This window comes from Hemiscyllium ocellatum, chromosome 46, assembly GCF_020745735.1.
Source record: "Hemiscyllium ocellatum isolate sHemOce1 chromosome 46, sHemOce1.pat.X.cur, whole genome shotgun sequence".
Classification (NCBI taxonomy): domain Eukaryota; kingdom Metazoa; phylum Chordata; class Chondrichthyes; order Orectolobiformes; family Hemiscylliidae; genus Hemiscyllium; species Hemiscyllium ocellatum.
The window spans coordinates 1,336,938-1,350,885 of NC_083446.1; the positions used below are offsets into that span (position 1 = coordinate 1,336,938).

Consider the following 13,948-nt stretch of genomic DNA (forward strand, 5'->3'; position numbering starts at 1 on the left):
AGACATGCATTTTGGCAAGTTTTGGCAAGAGGTTTGTGTGTTCTCATAAGTTTCAGGTCTCTGCTGATAACCAACATCTTCCCTTAGCACAGCACCTATAACGCTGCGAACCTCCCCAGGGAACTCACAGAAACATTATCAGGCAAACTACATGGAACATGTTATTGACATGAAACTGGAAGTTTAGTCAAAGATTTCTGTGTTAAGTGTATTAAAGGAGAAGAGAGAGAAGGCGAGGTGGTTTGGAGAGGGAATCCCAAACTTTTGAGCCCCAGGCAGGTGAAGGGAAAGACCACCAACGGTGGACTGATGGAAATCAGGGGCTGGGATTGGAGGAGCACTGTTCCTCGCTGAAGGGTAATTGCACACTGGAGGGAAGAGATAAGTCTCATTCCCACCTTGTGGAATGTCAGCAGCAGACAAGGGTGCACACTGGGACCATTGTTGGAAAGGTCTGAATGACATCTGTCTCAGCTCCCAACACAGGGTATTGGGGTAGAATTGGGGGGGAGGGTATTGGGGTAGAGTTGGGGGGAGGGTATTGGGGTAGAGTTGGGGGGGAGGGTATTGGGGTAGAGTTGGGGGGAGGGTATTGGGGTAGAATTGGAGGAGAGGGTATTGGGGTAGAGTTGAGGGGAGGGTATTGGGGTAGAGTTGGGGGAGGGTATTGGGGTAGAGTTGGGGGGAGGGTATTGGGGTAGAGGGTATTGGGGTAGAGTTGGTGGAGTGAGGGTATTGGGGTAGAGTCGGGGGAGAGGGTATTGGTGTAGAATTGGAGGGAGGGTATTGGTGTAGAGTTGGTGGGTTGAGGGTATTGGGGTAGAGTTGGGGTGAGGGTATTGGGGTAGAGTGGGGGAGGGTATTGGGACTGAAAATGGGTTGCTGGTTAAAGCACAGCAGGTTAGGCAGCATCCAAGGAACAGGAAATTCGACGTTTCGGGCCAGAGCCCTTCATCAGGAATGAGGCATTGGGGTAGAGTTGGTGGGGGGAAGGGTATTGGTGTAGAGTTGGTGGGGGAGGGTATTGGGGTAGAGTTGGTGGGGGAGGGTATTGGGGTAGAGTTGATGGAGGGAAGGTATTGGGGTAGAGTTGGTGGGGAAGGGTATTGGGGTAGAGTTGGTGGGAGAGGGTATTGGGGTAGAGTTGATGGAGGGAAGTTATTGGGGTAGAGTTGGTGGGGGAGGGTATTGGGGTAGAGTTGGTGGGGGAGGGTATTGGGTTAGAGTGGGGGGAGGGTATTGGGGTAGAGTTGGTGGGGGAGGGTATTGGGTTAGAGTGGGGGGAGGGTATTGGGGTAGAGTTGGTGGGGGAGGGTATTGGGTTAGAGTGGGGGGAGGGTATTGGGGTAGAGTTGGTGGGGGAGGGTATTGGGTTAGAGTGGGGGGAGGGTATTGGGGTAGAGTTGGTGGGGGAGGGTATTGGGGTAGAGTGGGGGGAGGGTATTGGGGTAGAGTTGGTGGGGGAGGGTATTGGGTTAGAGTGGGGGGAGGGTATTGGGGTAGAGTTGGTGGGGGAGGGTATTGGGGTAGAGTGGGGGGAGGGTATTGGGGTAGAGTTGATCATCACAGCAATACACCTTTGGGTGCATTACTGTTCAATAAGAGAGCCCCCATCCCCCTAAACTGGGGGGTTTTTTAGGAGTGAGGGGGCTTGAGTAAAATGAGGGCTGGTTGCTAGGGCAATGATGCAATAATAGTTAATTCCCCTCCCCCTGTTGCTATAAATACTCGGGAGGCAGGGCCCAGAGGCAGACACCTGAAAGGGACAGGCCACATGATGGGAGGACCATGCAACATGAGGACGCTGCCCCTTTAAGAAAGAGAGAGAGAGAGAGAGAGAGCGTGCGCGAAGGGTCGAGCGAGGGACACGCCCACACAGTGAGGCCGCTCTTCTCGGATTGGTGTCTTCCGGACTCTGACTCCGCCCATTCCATTCAACTCTCACGTGGGGGCGCGAACGACGCACACTGCGCCTGCGCCTTCCCACCGTCGGTCAACCAGGGATCCGCGAGGCGGAGCGGCTGCTGATTGGCGGCGACCAAAGCCCCACCCCTTCATAAAAACTCCGACCACGTGTTCTGACCACGCCCGTTGGCCCAGACCCCGCCCCTCAGCACAAACCACTCCCACCCGCCACTAGAGCCGCCCTTCAGGTTTCAGACCCCGCCCCTGGGGGCGGTCCAGGCCCCTCCCCCTGTACTCAGGCCCCGCCCCTGTGTCCCAGGTCCTGGTTGAGTTGTTGATGTGAATCCAGGACCGACTCCGGGATCGGGAATTTCCGGGACCGCCTGAAGATTCCAGGGTCCGGGATGAACGGCTCTGGGCTGGAGGACCTCTTCCTGCAGGTACCTCAGCGAGACCCCCCCAACTCTACCCCAATACCCCACCAACTCTACCCCCAACTCTACCCCAATACCCTCCCCCCCAACTCTACCCCAATACCCCCCAACTCTACCCCAATACCCTCCCCCCAACTCTACCCCAATACCCCCCCAACTCTACCCCAATACCCTCCCCCAACTCTACCCCAATACCCCCCCAACTCTACCCCAATACCCTCCCCCCAACTCTACCCCAATACCCCCCCAACTCTACCCCAATACCCCCCCAACTCTACCCCAATACCCTCCCCCAACTCTACCCCAATACCCCCCCAACTCTACCCCAATACCCTCCCCCCAACTCTACCCCAATACCCTCCCCCCAACTCTACCCCAATACCCCCCCAACTCTACCCCAATACCCTCCCCCAACTCTACCCCAATACCCTCCCCCCAACTCTACCCCAATACCCTCCCCCCACCAACTCTACCCCAATATCCTCATCCCCACCAACTCTACCCCAATACCCTCATCCCCAACTCTACCCCAATACCCTCCCCCCCAACTCTACCCCAATACCCCCCCAACTCTACCCCAATACCCTCCCCCCCAACTCTACCCCAATACCCTCCCCCAACTCTACCCCAATACCCTCCCCCCAACTCTACCCCAATACCCTCCCCCCACCAACTCTACCCCAATATCCTCATCCCCACCAACTCTACCCCAATACCCTCCCCCAACTCTACCCCAATACCCTCATCCCCAACTCTACCCCAATACCCTTCCCCACTCTACCCCAATACCCTCCCCCAACTCTACCCCAATACCCCCCCCCCCAACTCTACCCCAATACCCTCCCCCCAACTCTACCCCAATACCCCCCCAACTCTACCCCAATACCCTCCCCCCCAACTCTACCCCAATACCCCCCCAACTCTACCCCAATACCCCCCAACCCCAATACCCTCCCCCCAACTCTACCCCAATACCCTCCCCCCAACTCTACCCCAATACCCTCCCCCCCAACTCTACCCCAATACCCTCCCCCCAACTCTACCCCAATACCCTCCCCCCAACTTTACCCCAATACCATCCCCCCAACTCTACCCCAATACCCTCACCCCCCAACTCTACCCCAATACCCTCCCCCCAACTCTACCCCAATACCCTCACCCCCCAACTCTACCCCAATACCCTCACCCCAACTCTACCCCAATACCCTCCCCCCACCAACTCTACCCCAATATCCTCATCCCCACCAACTCTACCCCAATACCCTCCCCCCAACTCTACCCCAATACCCTCATCCCCAACTCTACCCCAATACCCTTCCCCACTCTACCCCAATACCCTCCCCCAACTCTACCCCAATACCCTCCCCCACCAACTTTACCCCAATACCCTCCCCCAACTCTACCCCAATACCCCACCAACTCTACCCCAATACCCTCCCCCCAACTCTATCCCAATACCCTCCCCCAACTCTATCCCAATACCCTCCCACCAACTCTACCCCAATACCCTCCCCCCAACTCTACCCCAATACCCTCCCCCAACTCTATCCCGATACCCTCACCCCCCAACTCTACCCCGATACCCTCATCCCCAACTCTACCCCAATACCCTCCCCCACTCTACCCCAATACCCTCCCCCCAACTCTACCCCAATACCCTCCCCCACCAACTTTACCCCAATACCCCACCAACTCTACCCCAATACCCTCCCCCAACTCTACCCCAATACCCTCCCCAACTCTACCCCAATACCCTCCCACCAACTCTACCCCAATACCCTCCCCCCAACTCTACCTCAATACCCTCCCCCCAACTCTACCCCAATACCCTCACCCCCCAACTCTATCCCAATACCCTCACCCCCCAACTCTACCACAATACCCTCCCCCCAACTCTACCCCAATACCCTGCCCCCCAACTCTACCCCAATACCCTCCCCCCAACTCTACCCCAATACCCCACCAACTCTACCCCAATACCCTCCGCCCAACTCTACCTCAATACCCTCACCCCCAACTCTATCCCAATACGCTCACCCCCCAACTCTATCCCAATACCCTCACCCCCCAACTCTACCACAATACCCTCCCCCCAACTCTACCCCAATACCCTCATCCCCCCCCAACTCTACCCCAATACCCCCCAACTCTACCCCAATACCCCACCAACTCTACCCCAATACCCTCCCCCCAACTCTACCCCAATACCCCACCAACTCTACCCCAATACCCTCCAGCCCCAATTCTACCCCAATACCCCCAACTCTACCCCAATACCCTCCCACCAACTCTACCCCAATACCCTCCCCCCAACTCTACCTCAATACCCTCCCCCCCAACTCTACCCCAATACCATCATCCCCACCAACTCTACCCCAATACCCTCCCCTGCAACACTACCCCAATAATCTCATCCCCTCAACTATTACCTCATTACCCTCCCCATTACCCTCCCCCAACTCTACCCCAATACCCTCCCACCAACTCTACCCCAATACCCTCCCACCAACTCTACCCCAATACCCTCCCCCCAACTCTACCTCAATACCCTCCCCCCAACTCTACCTCAATACCCTCCCCCCAACTCTACCCCAATACCCTCCCCCCCACCAACTCTACCCCAATATCCTCATCCCCACCAACTCTACCCCAATACCCTCCCCCCAACTCTACCCCAATACCCTCATCCCCAACTCTACCCCAATACCCTTCCCCACTCTACCCCAATACCCTCCCCCAACTCTACCCCAATACCCTCCCCCCCAACTCTACCCCAATACCCTCCCCCCAACTCTACCCCAATACCCCCCCAACTCTACCCCAATACCCTCCCCCCCAACTCTACCCCAATACCCCCCCAACTCTACCCCAATACCCCCCAACTCTACCCCAATACCCTCCCCCCCAACTCTACCCCAATACCCTCCCCCCAACTCTACACCAATACCCTCCCCCCCAACTCTACCCCAATACCCCCCAACTCTACCCCAATACCCTCCCCCCCAACTCTACCCCAATACCCTCCCCCACTCTACCCCAATACCCTCCCCCCAACTTTACCCCAATACCATCCCCCCAACTCTACCCCAATACCCTCACCCCCCAACTCTACCCCAATACCCTCCCCCCAACTCTACCCCAATACCCTCACCCCCCAACTCTACCCCAATACCCTCACCCCAACTCTACCCCAATACCCTCCCCCCACCAACTCTACCCCAATATCCTCATCCCCACCAACTCTACCCCAATACCCTCCCCCCAACTCTACCCCAATACCCTCATCCCCAACTCTACCCCAATACCCTTCCCCACTCTACCCCAATACCCTCCCCCAACTCTACCCCAATACCCTCCCCCACCAACTTTACCCCAATACCCTCCCCCAACTCTACCCCAATACCCCACCAACTCTACCCCAATACCCTCCCCCCAACTCTACCCCAATACCCTCCCCCAACTCTATCCCAATACCCTCCCACAAACTCTACCCCAATACCCTCCCCCCAACTCTACCCCAATACCCTCCCCCAACTCTATCCCAATACCCTCACCCCCCAACTCTACCCCAATACCCTCACCCCCAACTCTACCCCAATACCCTCCCCCACTCTACCCCAATACCCTCCCCCCAACTCTACCCCAATACCCTCCCCCACCAACTTTACCCCAATACCCTCCCCCCAACTCTACCCCAATACCCCACCAACTCTACCCCAATACCCTCCCCCAACTCTACCCCAATACCCTCCCACCAACTCTACCCCAATACCCTCCCCCCAACTCTACCTCAATACCCTCCCCCCAACTCTACCCCAATACCCTCACCCCCCAACTCTATCCCAATACCCTCACCCCCCAACTCTACCACAATACCCTCCCCCCAACTCTACCCCAATACCCTGCCCCCCAACTCTACCCCAATACCCTCCCCCCAACTCTACCCCAATACCCCACCAACTCTACCCCAATACCCTCCCCCCAACTCTATCCCAATACCCTCACCCCCCAACTCTATCCCAATACCCTCACCCCCCAACTCTACCACAATACCCTCCCCCCAACTCTACCCCAATACCCTCATCCCCCCCAACTCTACCCCAATACCCCCCAACTCTACCCCAATACCCTGCCCCCCAACTCTACCCCAATACCCTCCCCCCAACTCTACCCCAATACCCCACCAACTCTACCCCAATACCCTCCCCCCAACTCTACCCCAATACCCCACCAACTCTACCCCAATACCCTCCAGCCCCAATTCTACCCCAATACCCCCAACTCTACCCCAATACCCTCCCACCAACTCTACCCCAATACCCTCCCCCCAACTCTACCTCAATACCCTCCCCCCCAACTCTACCCCAATACCATCATCCCCACCAACTCTACCCCAATACCCTCCCCTGCAACACTACCCCAATAATCTCATCCCCTCAACTATTACCTCATTACCCTCCCCATTACCCTCCCCCCAACTCTACCCCAATACCCTCCCACCAACTCTACCCCAATACCCTCCCACCAACTCTACCCCAATACCCTCCCCCCAACTCTACCTCAATACCCTCCCCCCAACTCTACCCCAATACCCTCACCCCCCAACTCTACCACAATACCCTCCCCCCAACTCTACCCCAATACCCTCATCCCCCCCAACTCTACCCCAATACCCCCCAACTCTACCCCAATACCCTGCCCCCCAACTCTACCCCAATACCCTCCCCCCAACTCTACCCCAATACCCCACCAACTCTACCCCAATACCCCACCAACTCTACCCCAATACCCTCCAGCCCCAATTCTACCCCAATACCCCCAACTCTACCCCAATACCCTCCCCCCAACTCTACCCCAATACCCTCCCCCCAACTCTACCTCAATACCCTCTCCCCCAACTCTACCCCAATACCATCATCCCCACCAACTCTACCCCAATACTCCCCTGCAACACTACCCCAATAATCTCATCCCCTCAACTATTACCTCATTACCCTCCCCATTACCCTCCCCCCCAACTCTACCCCAATACCCTCTCCACCAACTCTACCCCAATACCCTCTCCCCCAACTCTCCTCCAATACCCTCATCCCCACCAACTCTACCCCAATACCCTCCAACCCCCAACTCTACCCTAATACCCTCCAACCCCCACCAACTCTACCCCAATACCCTCACCCCCCCAACTCTACCCGAATACCCTCCCCCCAACTCTACCCCAATACCCTCCCCCCAACTCTACCCCAATACCCTCCCCCACCAACTCTACCCCAATACCCTCGTCCCCACCAACTCTACCCCATACCCTCCCCCACCAACTCTACCCAATACCCCCCAACTCTACCTCATTACCCTCCCCATTACCCTCCCCCCCAACTCTACCCCAATACCCTCACCCCAACTCTATCCCAATACGCTCCCCCTAACTCTACCCCAATACCCTCCCCCACCAACTCTACCCAATACCCCCCAACTCTACCTCATTACCCTCCCCATTACCCTCCCCCCCCAACTCTACCCCAATACCCTCACCCCAACTCTATCCCAATACGCTCCCCCTAACTCTACCCCAATACACCCCCAACACCACCCCAACTCTACCCCAATACCCTCAACTCCCTCCACCCCCAACTCTACCCCAATACCTCATCCCCACCAACTCTACCCCAATGCCTTCATCCCCAATTCTACCCCAATACATCCCCACCCACCAACTCTACCCCAATATCCTCCACCCCCCAACTCTACCCAATACTCTCAGCCCCACCTCAAATGCTATCCCAAACCCTATCCCATTCCCACCCCAACCCCATCCCATTTCTACCCCAACCCCCACCCCCACCCCCACCCCAAACCCTATCCCATTTCTACCCCAACCCCAACCCCCACCCCCACCCCAAACCCTATCCCATTTCTACCCCAACCCCAACCCCCACCCCCACCCCAAACCCTATCCCATTTCTACCCCCACGCCCACCCCAAACTCTATCCCATTTCTACCCCATCCTCCATCCCCACACCCACCCCAAACCATCCTATTTCTATCCCTATCCCAATCCCAACCCCAGCCCCAGCCCCAGCCCCATCCCCACCTCATTTCTACCCCAATCCCCATCCCCACCCCAAACCATATCCCATTTCTACCCCAACCCCCCTCCCCACCCCAACTCCTTTCCTATTTCTACCCCAAATGCCATCCCCACTCCAACCCCTATCCCATTTCTAGCCCAAACCCCCACCCTGTATCCCAACCTCTACCCTACACCCATCTCTACCCCAAACTCTTACGGCCATCCCCACCACGAACCCCATTCCCATCTCTACCCCAAACCCACATCCCACTTTAAACCCCACCTCCATTGCCATCCCCACCTCTACTACAATTACTACTCACACCTCTACCCTATACCCCTAACCCTATCTGTATCCGCACCCCTCTCTCAGGCCCACACACCCCACCTCTACCCCCAACATCAACCCCAACCAAACTCAAACCCCTACCCCACGCCTCCTACCATCATCCCACCACTCCATCCCCTCACCTCATGTGCTCACCCTCACCTGCCATACCAAATACCTCCACTGTCTTAATCCCATCCTCCTCTCAAACCCTGAAGTCCTCCCTAAACCCAATCCCATAAGCCCATTCCTATTCCCAACCCCTCCATATTCCCTCCCCTTTCCCTTCGCCCACACCTTCCTCCCACTCCCTCGCCTTCTCCTACCTCCTGCATTTTCCATCCCCACCTGTCCTCCCCTCTGCCCATTCTCATGCACCCTCTCTGTTTCTTGTGTGCTGTGTTGATGCCTTCTCTCTCTGCTTTCTCGCATTCCCAGTTTTCTTATTCTCTTTCTGGTTTTTGCTCACATTTTCACTGATTTCTTGCACTGTCTCTATGTCCTCATGGTTAAAACTCACACAAGAACAAAAGACAACAAAAGAAAATTTACAGTCCAAGAACACGTCCTTCGACCCTCCAAGCCTGAGCCCATCCAAATGTACTGTCTAAATCAGTCGGTCAATTCCTAAGCATCTGTTTCCCTCTGCTCCCTACCTATTAATGCATCTGTCCAGATGCATCTTAAATGAATCTACCGTGCCTGCCTCAACCACCTCTGCTGGCAACACGTTCCAAATGCCCACCACCCTCTGTGTGAAGTACTTGCCACGTGTATCCCCCTTAAACTTTCCACCTCTCACCTTGAAAGCGTGACCTCTCGTTATTGAATCCTTCACCCTGGGAAAAAGCTTGTCTGTATCCACCTTGTCTATACCCTTCATGATTTTGTAAACCTCAATCAGGCCCCCATTCAATCTCCTTTTTTCTAATGACTCAACACCAGGTAATAGTCCAACAGGTTTATTTGGAAGCACTACCTTTAGGAGCGTCGCTCCTTCATCAAGAGAAGTGTTCTGAAAGCTAGTGTGCTTCCAATTAAACCTGTTGGACTATAACCTGGTGTTGTGTGATTTGTAACTTTGTCCAGCCCAGTCCAACACCAGCAGCTCCACGTCCTATTTTCTCATGCATTGTTTTCTTGTATCCCCTCTCTATTATTTTTGATGCGCTCTCTGTTTTCTTGCATTTTCTGTTTTCTCAAACAATTGCCATACGTTTTCTCGTATTCTCTCTGTTTCATAGAGTCAAAGAGATGTACAGCACAGAAACAGACCCTTCGGTCTAATTCGTCCATTCCGACTAGATATCCTAAACTGATCTAATCCCATTTGCCAGCACCCGGCCCATATCCCTCCAAACCCTTCCTATTCATATACCCATCCAGATGCCTTTTAAATATTGCAATTGTACCAGCCTCCACCACATCCTCTGGCAGCTCATTCCATACACGTACCACCCTCTATGTGAAAAAATTGCCCCTCAGGTCCCTTTTAAATTTTTTTTTACCTCTCACATTAAACCTATGCCCTCTGGTTTTGGACTCCCATATCATGGGGGAAAAGATCTTGTTTATTTTACCCTATCCATGCCCCTCATCATTTTATAAACCTCTATCAGGTCACCCCTCAGCCTCCGACGCTCCAGGGAAAACAGCCCCAGCCTGTTCAGCCTCTCCCTGTAGCTCAGATCCTCCAACCCTGGCAACATCCTTGTAAATCTTTTCTGAGCCTTTTCAAGTTTCACAACATCTTTCTGATAGTGGGAAGGCCAGAACTGCACGCATTCAAGGGAATTATGAATCTGCACTCCAAGGTCTCTGTTCAGCAACACTACCCAGGACCTTACCATTAAGTGTATAAGTCCATTGGCCCATCTGATCAAGGTCCTGTTGTACTCTGAGGTAGCCTTCTTCACTGCCCACCACTCTCCAATCTTAAGTGTCAAACTTAGTAACTAAACCTCTGACGTTCACATCCAAATCATTTATATAAATAATGAAAAGCAGTGGACCCAGCATCTATCCTTGTGGCAGCTATTATCTGCTTCTATTATCTATATCACTCCCACTCTGTGTTTCCCCACACTCTCTCTCCCCTCCCACACTCTGTGTTTCCCCACACACACTCACACACACACACACTCCCCTCCCACACTCTCTCTCCCCTCCCACACTCTGTGTTTCCCCACTCTCTCTCCCCTCCCACACTCTGTGTTTCCCCACACACACTCACACACTCCCCTCCCACACTCTGTGTTTCCCCCCACACACTCACACACACACTCTCTCTCCCCTCCCACACTCTCTGTCCCCTCCCGCACTCTGTGTTTCCCATGTTTTCTGGCACTTTCTCTGTTTTTCCGGCTGTTTTCTCTCTCTCTCTCTCTCCATCTGTCTGTGTTCTCCCTCACTTTTTTCTGTTTTCTGTGTTTTCCTGTGCACTGTTTTCTCACACTCCGTGTGCTGTCTCATGCTGTCTGTTTTCATTAATTTTTTTTCTTATTTCCTCACATTTTAACTGTTTTCTCATGCTGTTTTTCTCGCACTCTTTCTTGTGTGCTCTATTTTCTCACGCATTCTGTTTTTTTTCTGCAGTCTCTCTGCTCTCTCACACTCGTACTGTATTTTCTCTTGTTCTGGATTCTTGTGCTCTCTGCTTTCCCATGGAATATATTCCGGCGTTTTCTTTGTTCCACTGCATCCCCTCTATTTCTGTCACTGTTTCCTCTCTCTGACTTGCTGTTTTCTCGTTGTTTCTCTGTTTTCTCACGCTCTCGTTCTTTTCTCGCATTGTTTTCTCTTGGCATTCTCTCTCTTTTCTCATTTTCTTTGTTGTTTGTCACACTCCCTCTGTTTTCTTATGCAGTGTTTTTATCTCTGTCTCTCTCACTGTTTGTTTTCTCGCGTTCTCTTTTTTTTTGCACTCCCTTTTTCCTACATCTTATTTTTGAATTTTCTGTGTTTTCTCGTGCTCTCTTTATGTTTCCTTGTGCAATATTATAGACCATACCTGACCCCAAAATATAGTAAGGACATAGCCCAGACTCTCACTTTCCCATTAATATAAAAGTTAAAGGGACCGTGTTCCAAAAGTGATTCAACTGGTCAGCCGCCAGCAGCCAGCCGCCAGCTAACAGAAACAAGCTCCCCAACTCCAAATCAAACTGAAAACAAAATCCAAAGTCCCTTGGCTCTGAGAGTCTAACCCCACCCACTCTTACTACTTCTGTCTCATTTACTGTAAAACCAGCCAGGTATAACTCCGAGCTGTTTACAACTGGGCCTTCTGTAGCAGGCATCCCAGTGCCACTGTGACAATCCATCTGTGTGTCTTCTCTCTGATTTATAGTGTGTCTGTGTGTGTGTGTCTGTGTGTGTGTGTCTGTGTGTGTGTGTCTGTGTGTGTGTGTATTTTGAAGGATTCTGGTTTTGATTCTCTCTCTGTGACAGAGCTAACCCGCGGGTAATGTGCTGCTCTGTTCCCTCTGTCTCTCTTTAATCTTTCTCTGAGTACTTTATTTTCTCCCTGACTGGCTGATTCTCTCTCTCTCTCTCTCTCTCTCTCTCTCTTTCTCTGTGACAGAGCTACCCCCCAGGCAATGTGCTGCTCTCTGTAATCTGTTACACACAGTATTTTATTCGCCCTGTAACACAGTATTTTATTCTGTAATCTCTGTTACACAGTATTTTATTCTCTCTGTTACACACAGTATTTTATTCTCTGTGTAACCTCTCCCTCCCCCAGTATTTCACTCTCTCTCTCTGTCACACACAGAGGTACTCGGGTGGTGGTGTGCTCCTGTGCTTCCCCCCGTGCTGGGACACTACCCTGTTGCAGGGAGCTGGGTGTTGTTTGCCGGAGCTGACCCCGGGAGGGTTCCGCACTTACCCCCACCTCTACAAGACTGAACTGTGCCGTCGCTTCGCCGACTCTGGCTGCTGTAAATACGGGGAGCGCTGTCAGTTTGCTCACGGTCTGCATGAACTGAGGCTGTTACCCCGTCACCCCAAGTACAAGACGGAGTACTGCCGCACCTTCCACTCGCTCGGCTTCTGTCCGTATCAGAGTCGCTGTCACTTCATTCACGATGAAGGAGAGCGCCGCATCGCAGCCCCCCGGCTCGACCCCTGCTCCCGGCGGACTCCCGGCTACAGCCAAGCCCCCTCCCCGGCTTCAGATGGACTCTCCTCCTCCTCCACCTCCACCTCGGACAGTCCCGAGCACTTCCCCGGGAGCCCGGCCTGCCCCAGCTCAGAGCCCACCGCCAACAACAACAACAACACCTCTCCTGCAGGTAGCGCCGCCACATCCTGCTGTGTCTACAACAACAACAACACCTCTCCTGCAAATAGCGCCGCTGCCTCCTGCTGTCTCAACAACAACAACACCTCTCCTGCAGGTAGTGCCGCCACCAACAACAACAACAACAACACCTCTCCTGCAAGTAGCGCCGCTGCCTCCTGCTGTCTCTACAACAACAACACCTCTCCTGCAGGTAGTGCCGCCACCAACAACAACAACAACACCTCTCCCGCAAGTAGCGCTGCCGCCTCCTGCTGTCTCTACAACAACAACACCTCTCCTGCAGGTAGCGCCGCCGCCTCCTGCTGTCTCTACAACAACAACACCTCTCCCGCTGCTGCCACCACCTTCACCAACAAGAACACTTCTCCCGCTGGTGCCGCCACGTCCTGCTGTATCTACAACAACAACACCTCTCCTGCAGGTAGCGCCTCTATGTCCTGCTGTCTGCACAACAACAACACCTCTCCTGCAGGTAGCACCGCTGACTGTCATCACTACAACAACAACACCTCTCCTGCAGGTAGCACTGCTGACTGTCATCACCACAACAACAACAACACCTCTCCTGCCGGTGGCACCGGTATCGCCAAGCTCCTGGTGCCGCTCGCACAGAGGCTGCGAGCTCTGGAGGGCTCTGGCCCCACCTCCCCACCCAGGTCCTCCGGCCTCCGGTCCCCCAGGGAAGCGGACCGTCCCCCTGGACACCGGAGTCCCAGCCTGGATTCTCAGGCCCATCCTGCTGGCGCCTCTGAGGCCCTCGCTGCCCTGGACTCGGCAAAGCGTCTCCCCGTCTTCAGCAGGATCTCAACCAGGAGCATCTGACGCAACTCTCAGGAGATTTCCCCCTCCTCCCCCATCACTGGGGACTGTGGGAGGGGGCCCGGACTCTGAACAGACTGTGGCT

The 13,948-nt window shown here is 54.2% G+C and overlaps 1 protein-coding gene across 1 annotated transcript; it reads left to right on the forward strand.

The window, feature by feature from the left end:
• The first annotated feature begins 2,250 nt into the window (after positions 1-2,250).
• On the forward strand, positions 2,251-13,948 carry LOC132836318 (mRNA decay activator protein ZFP36L2-like). The gene is made up of 2 exons (XM_060855731.1): positions 2,251-2,345; positions 12,514-13,948. Exons 1-2 carry the CDS (start codon positions 2,310-2,312, stop codon positions 13,864-13,866), a joined length of 1,389 nt encoding a protein of 462 aa, XP_060711714.1. The 5' UTR covers positions 2,251-2,309; the 3' UTR covers positions 13,867-13,948.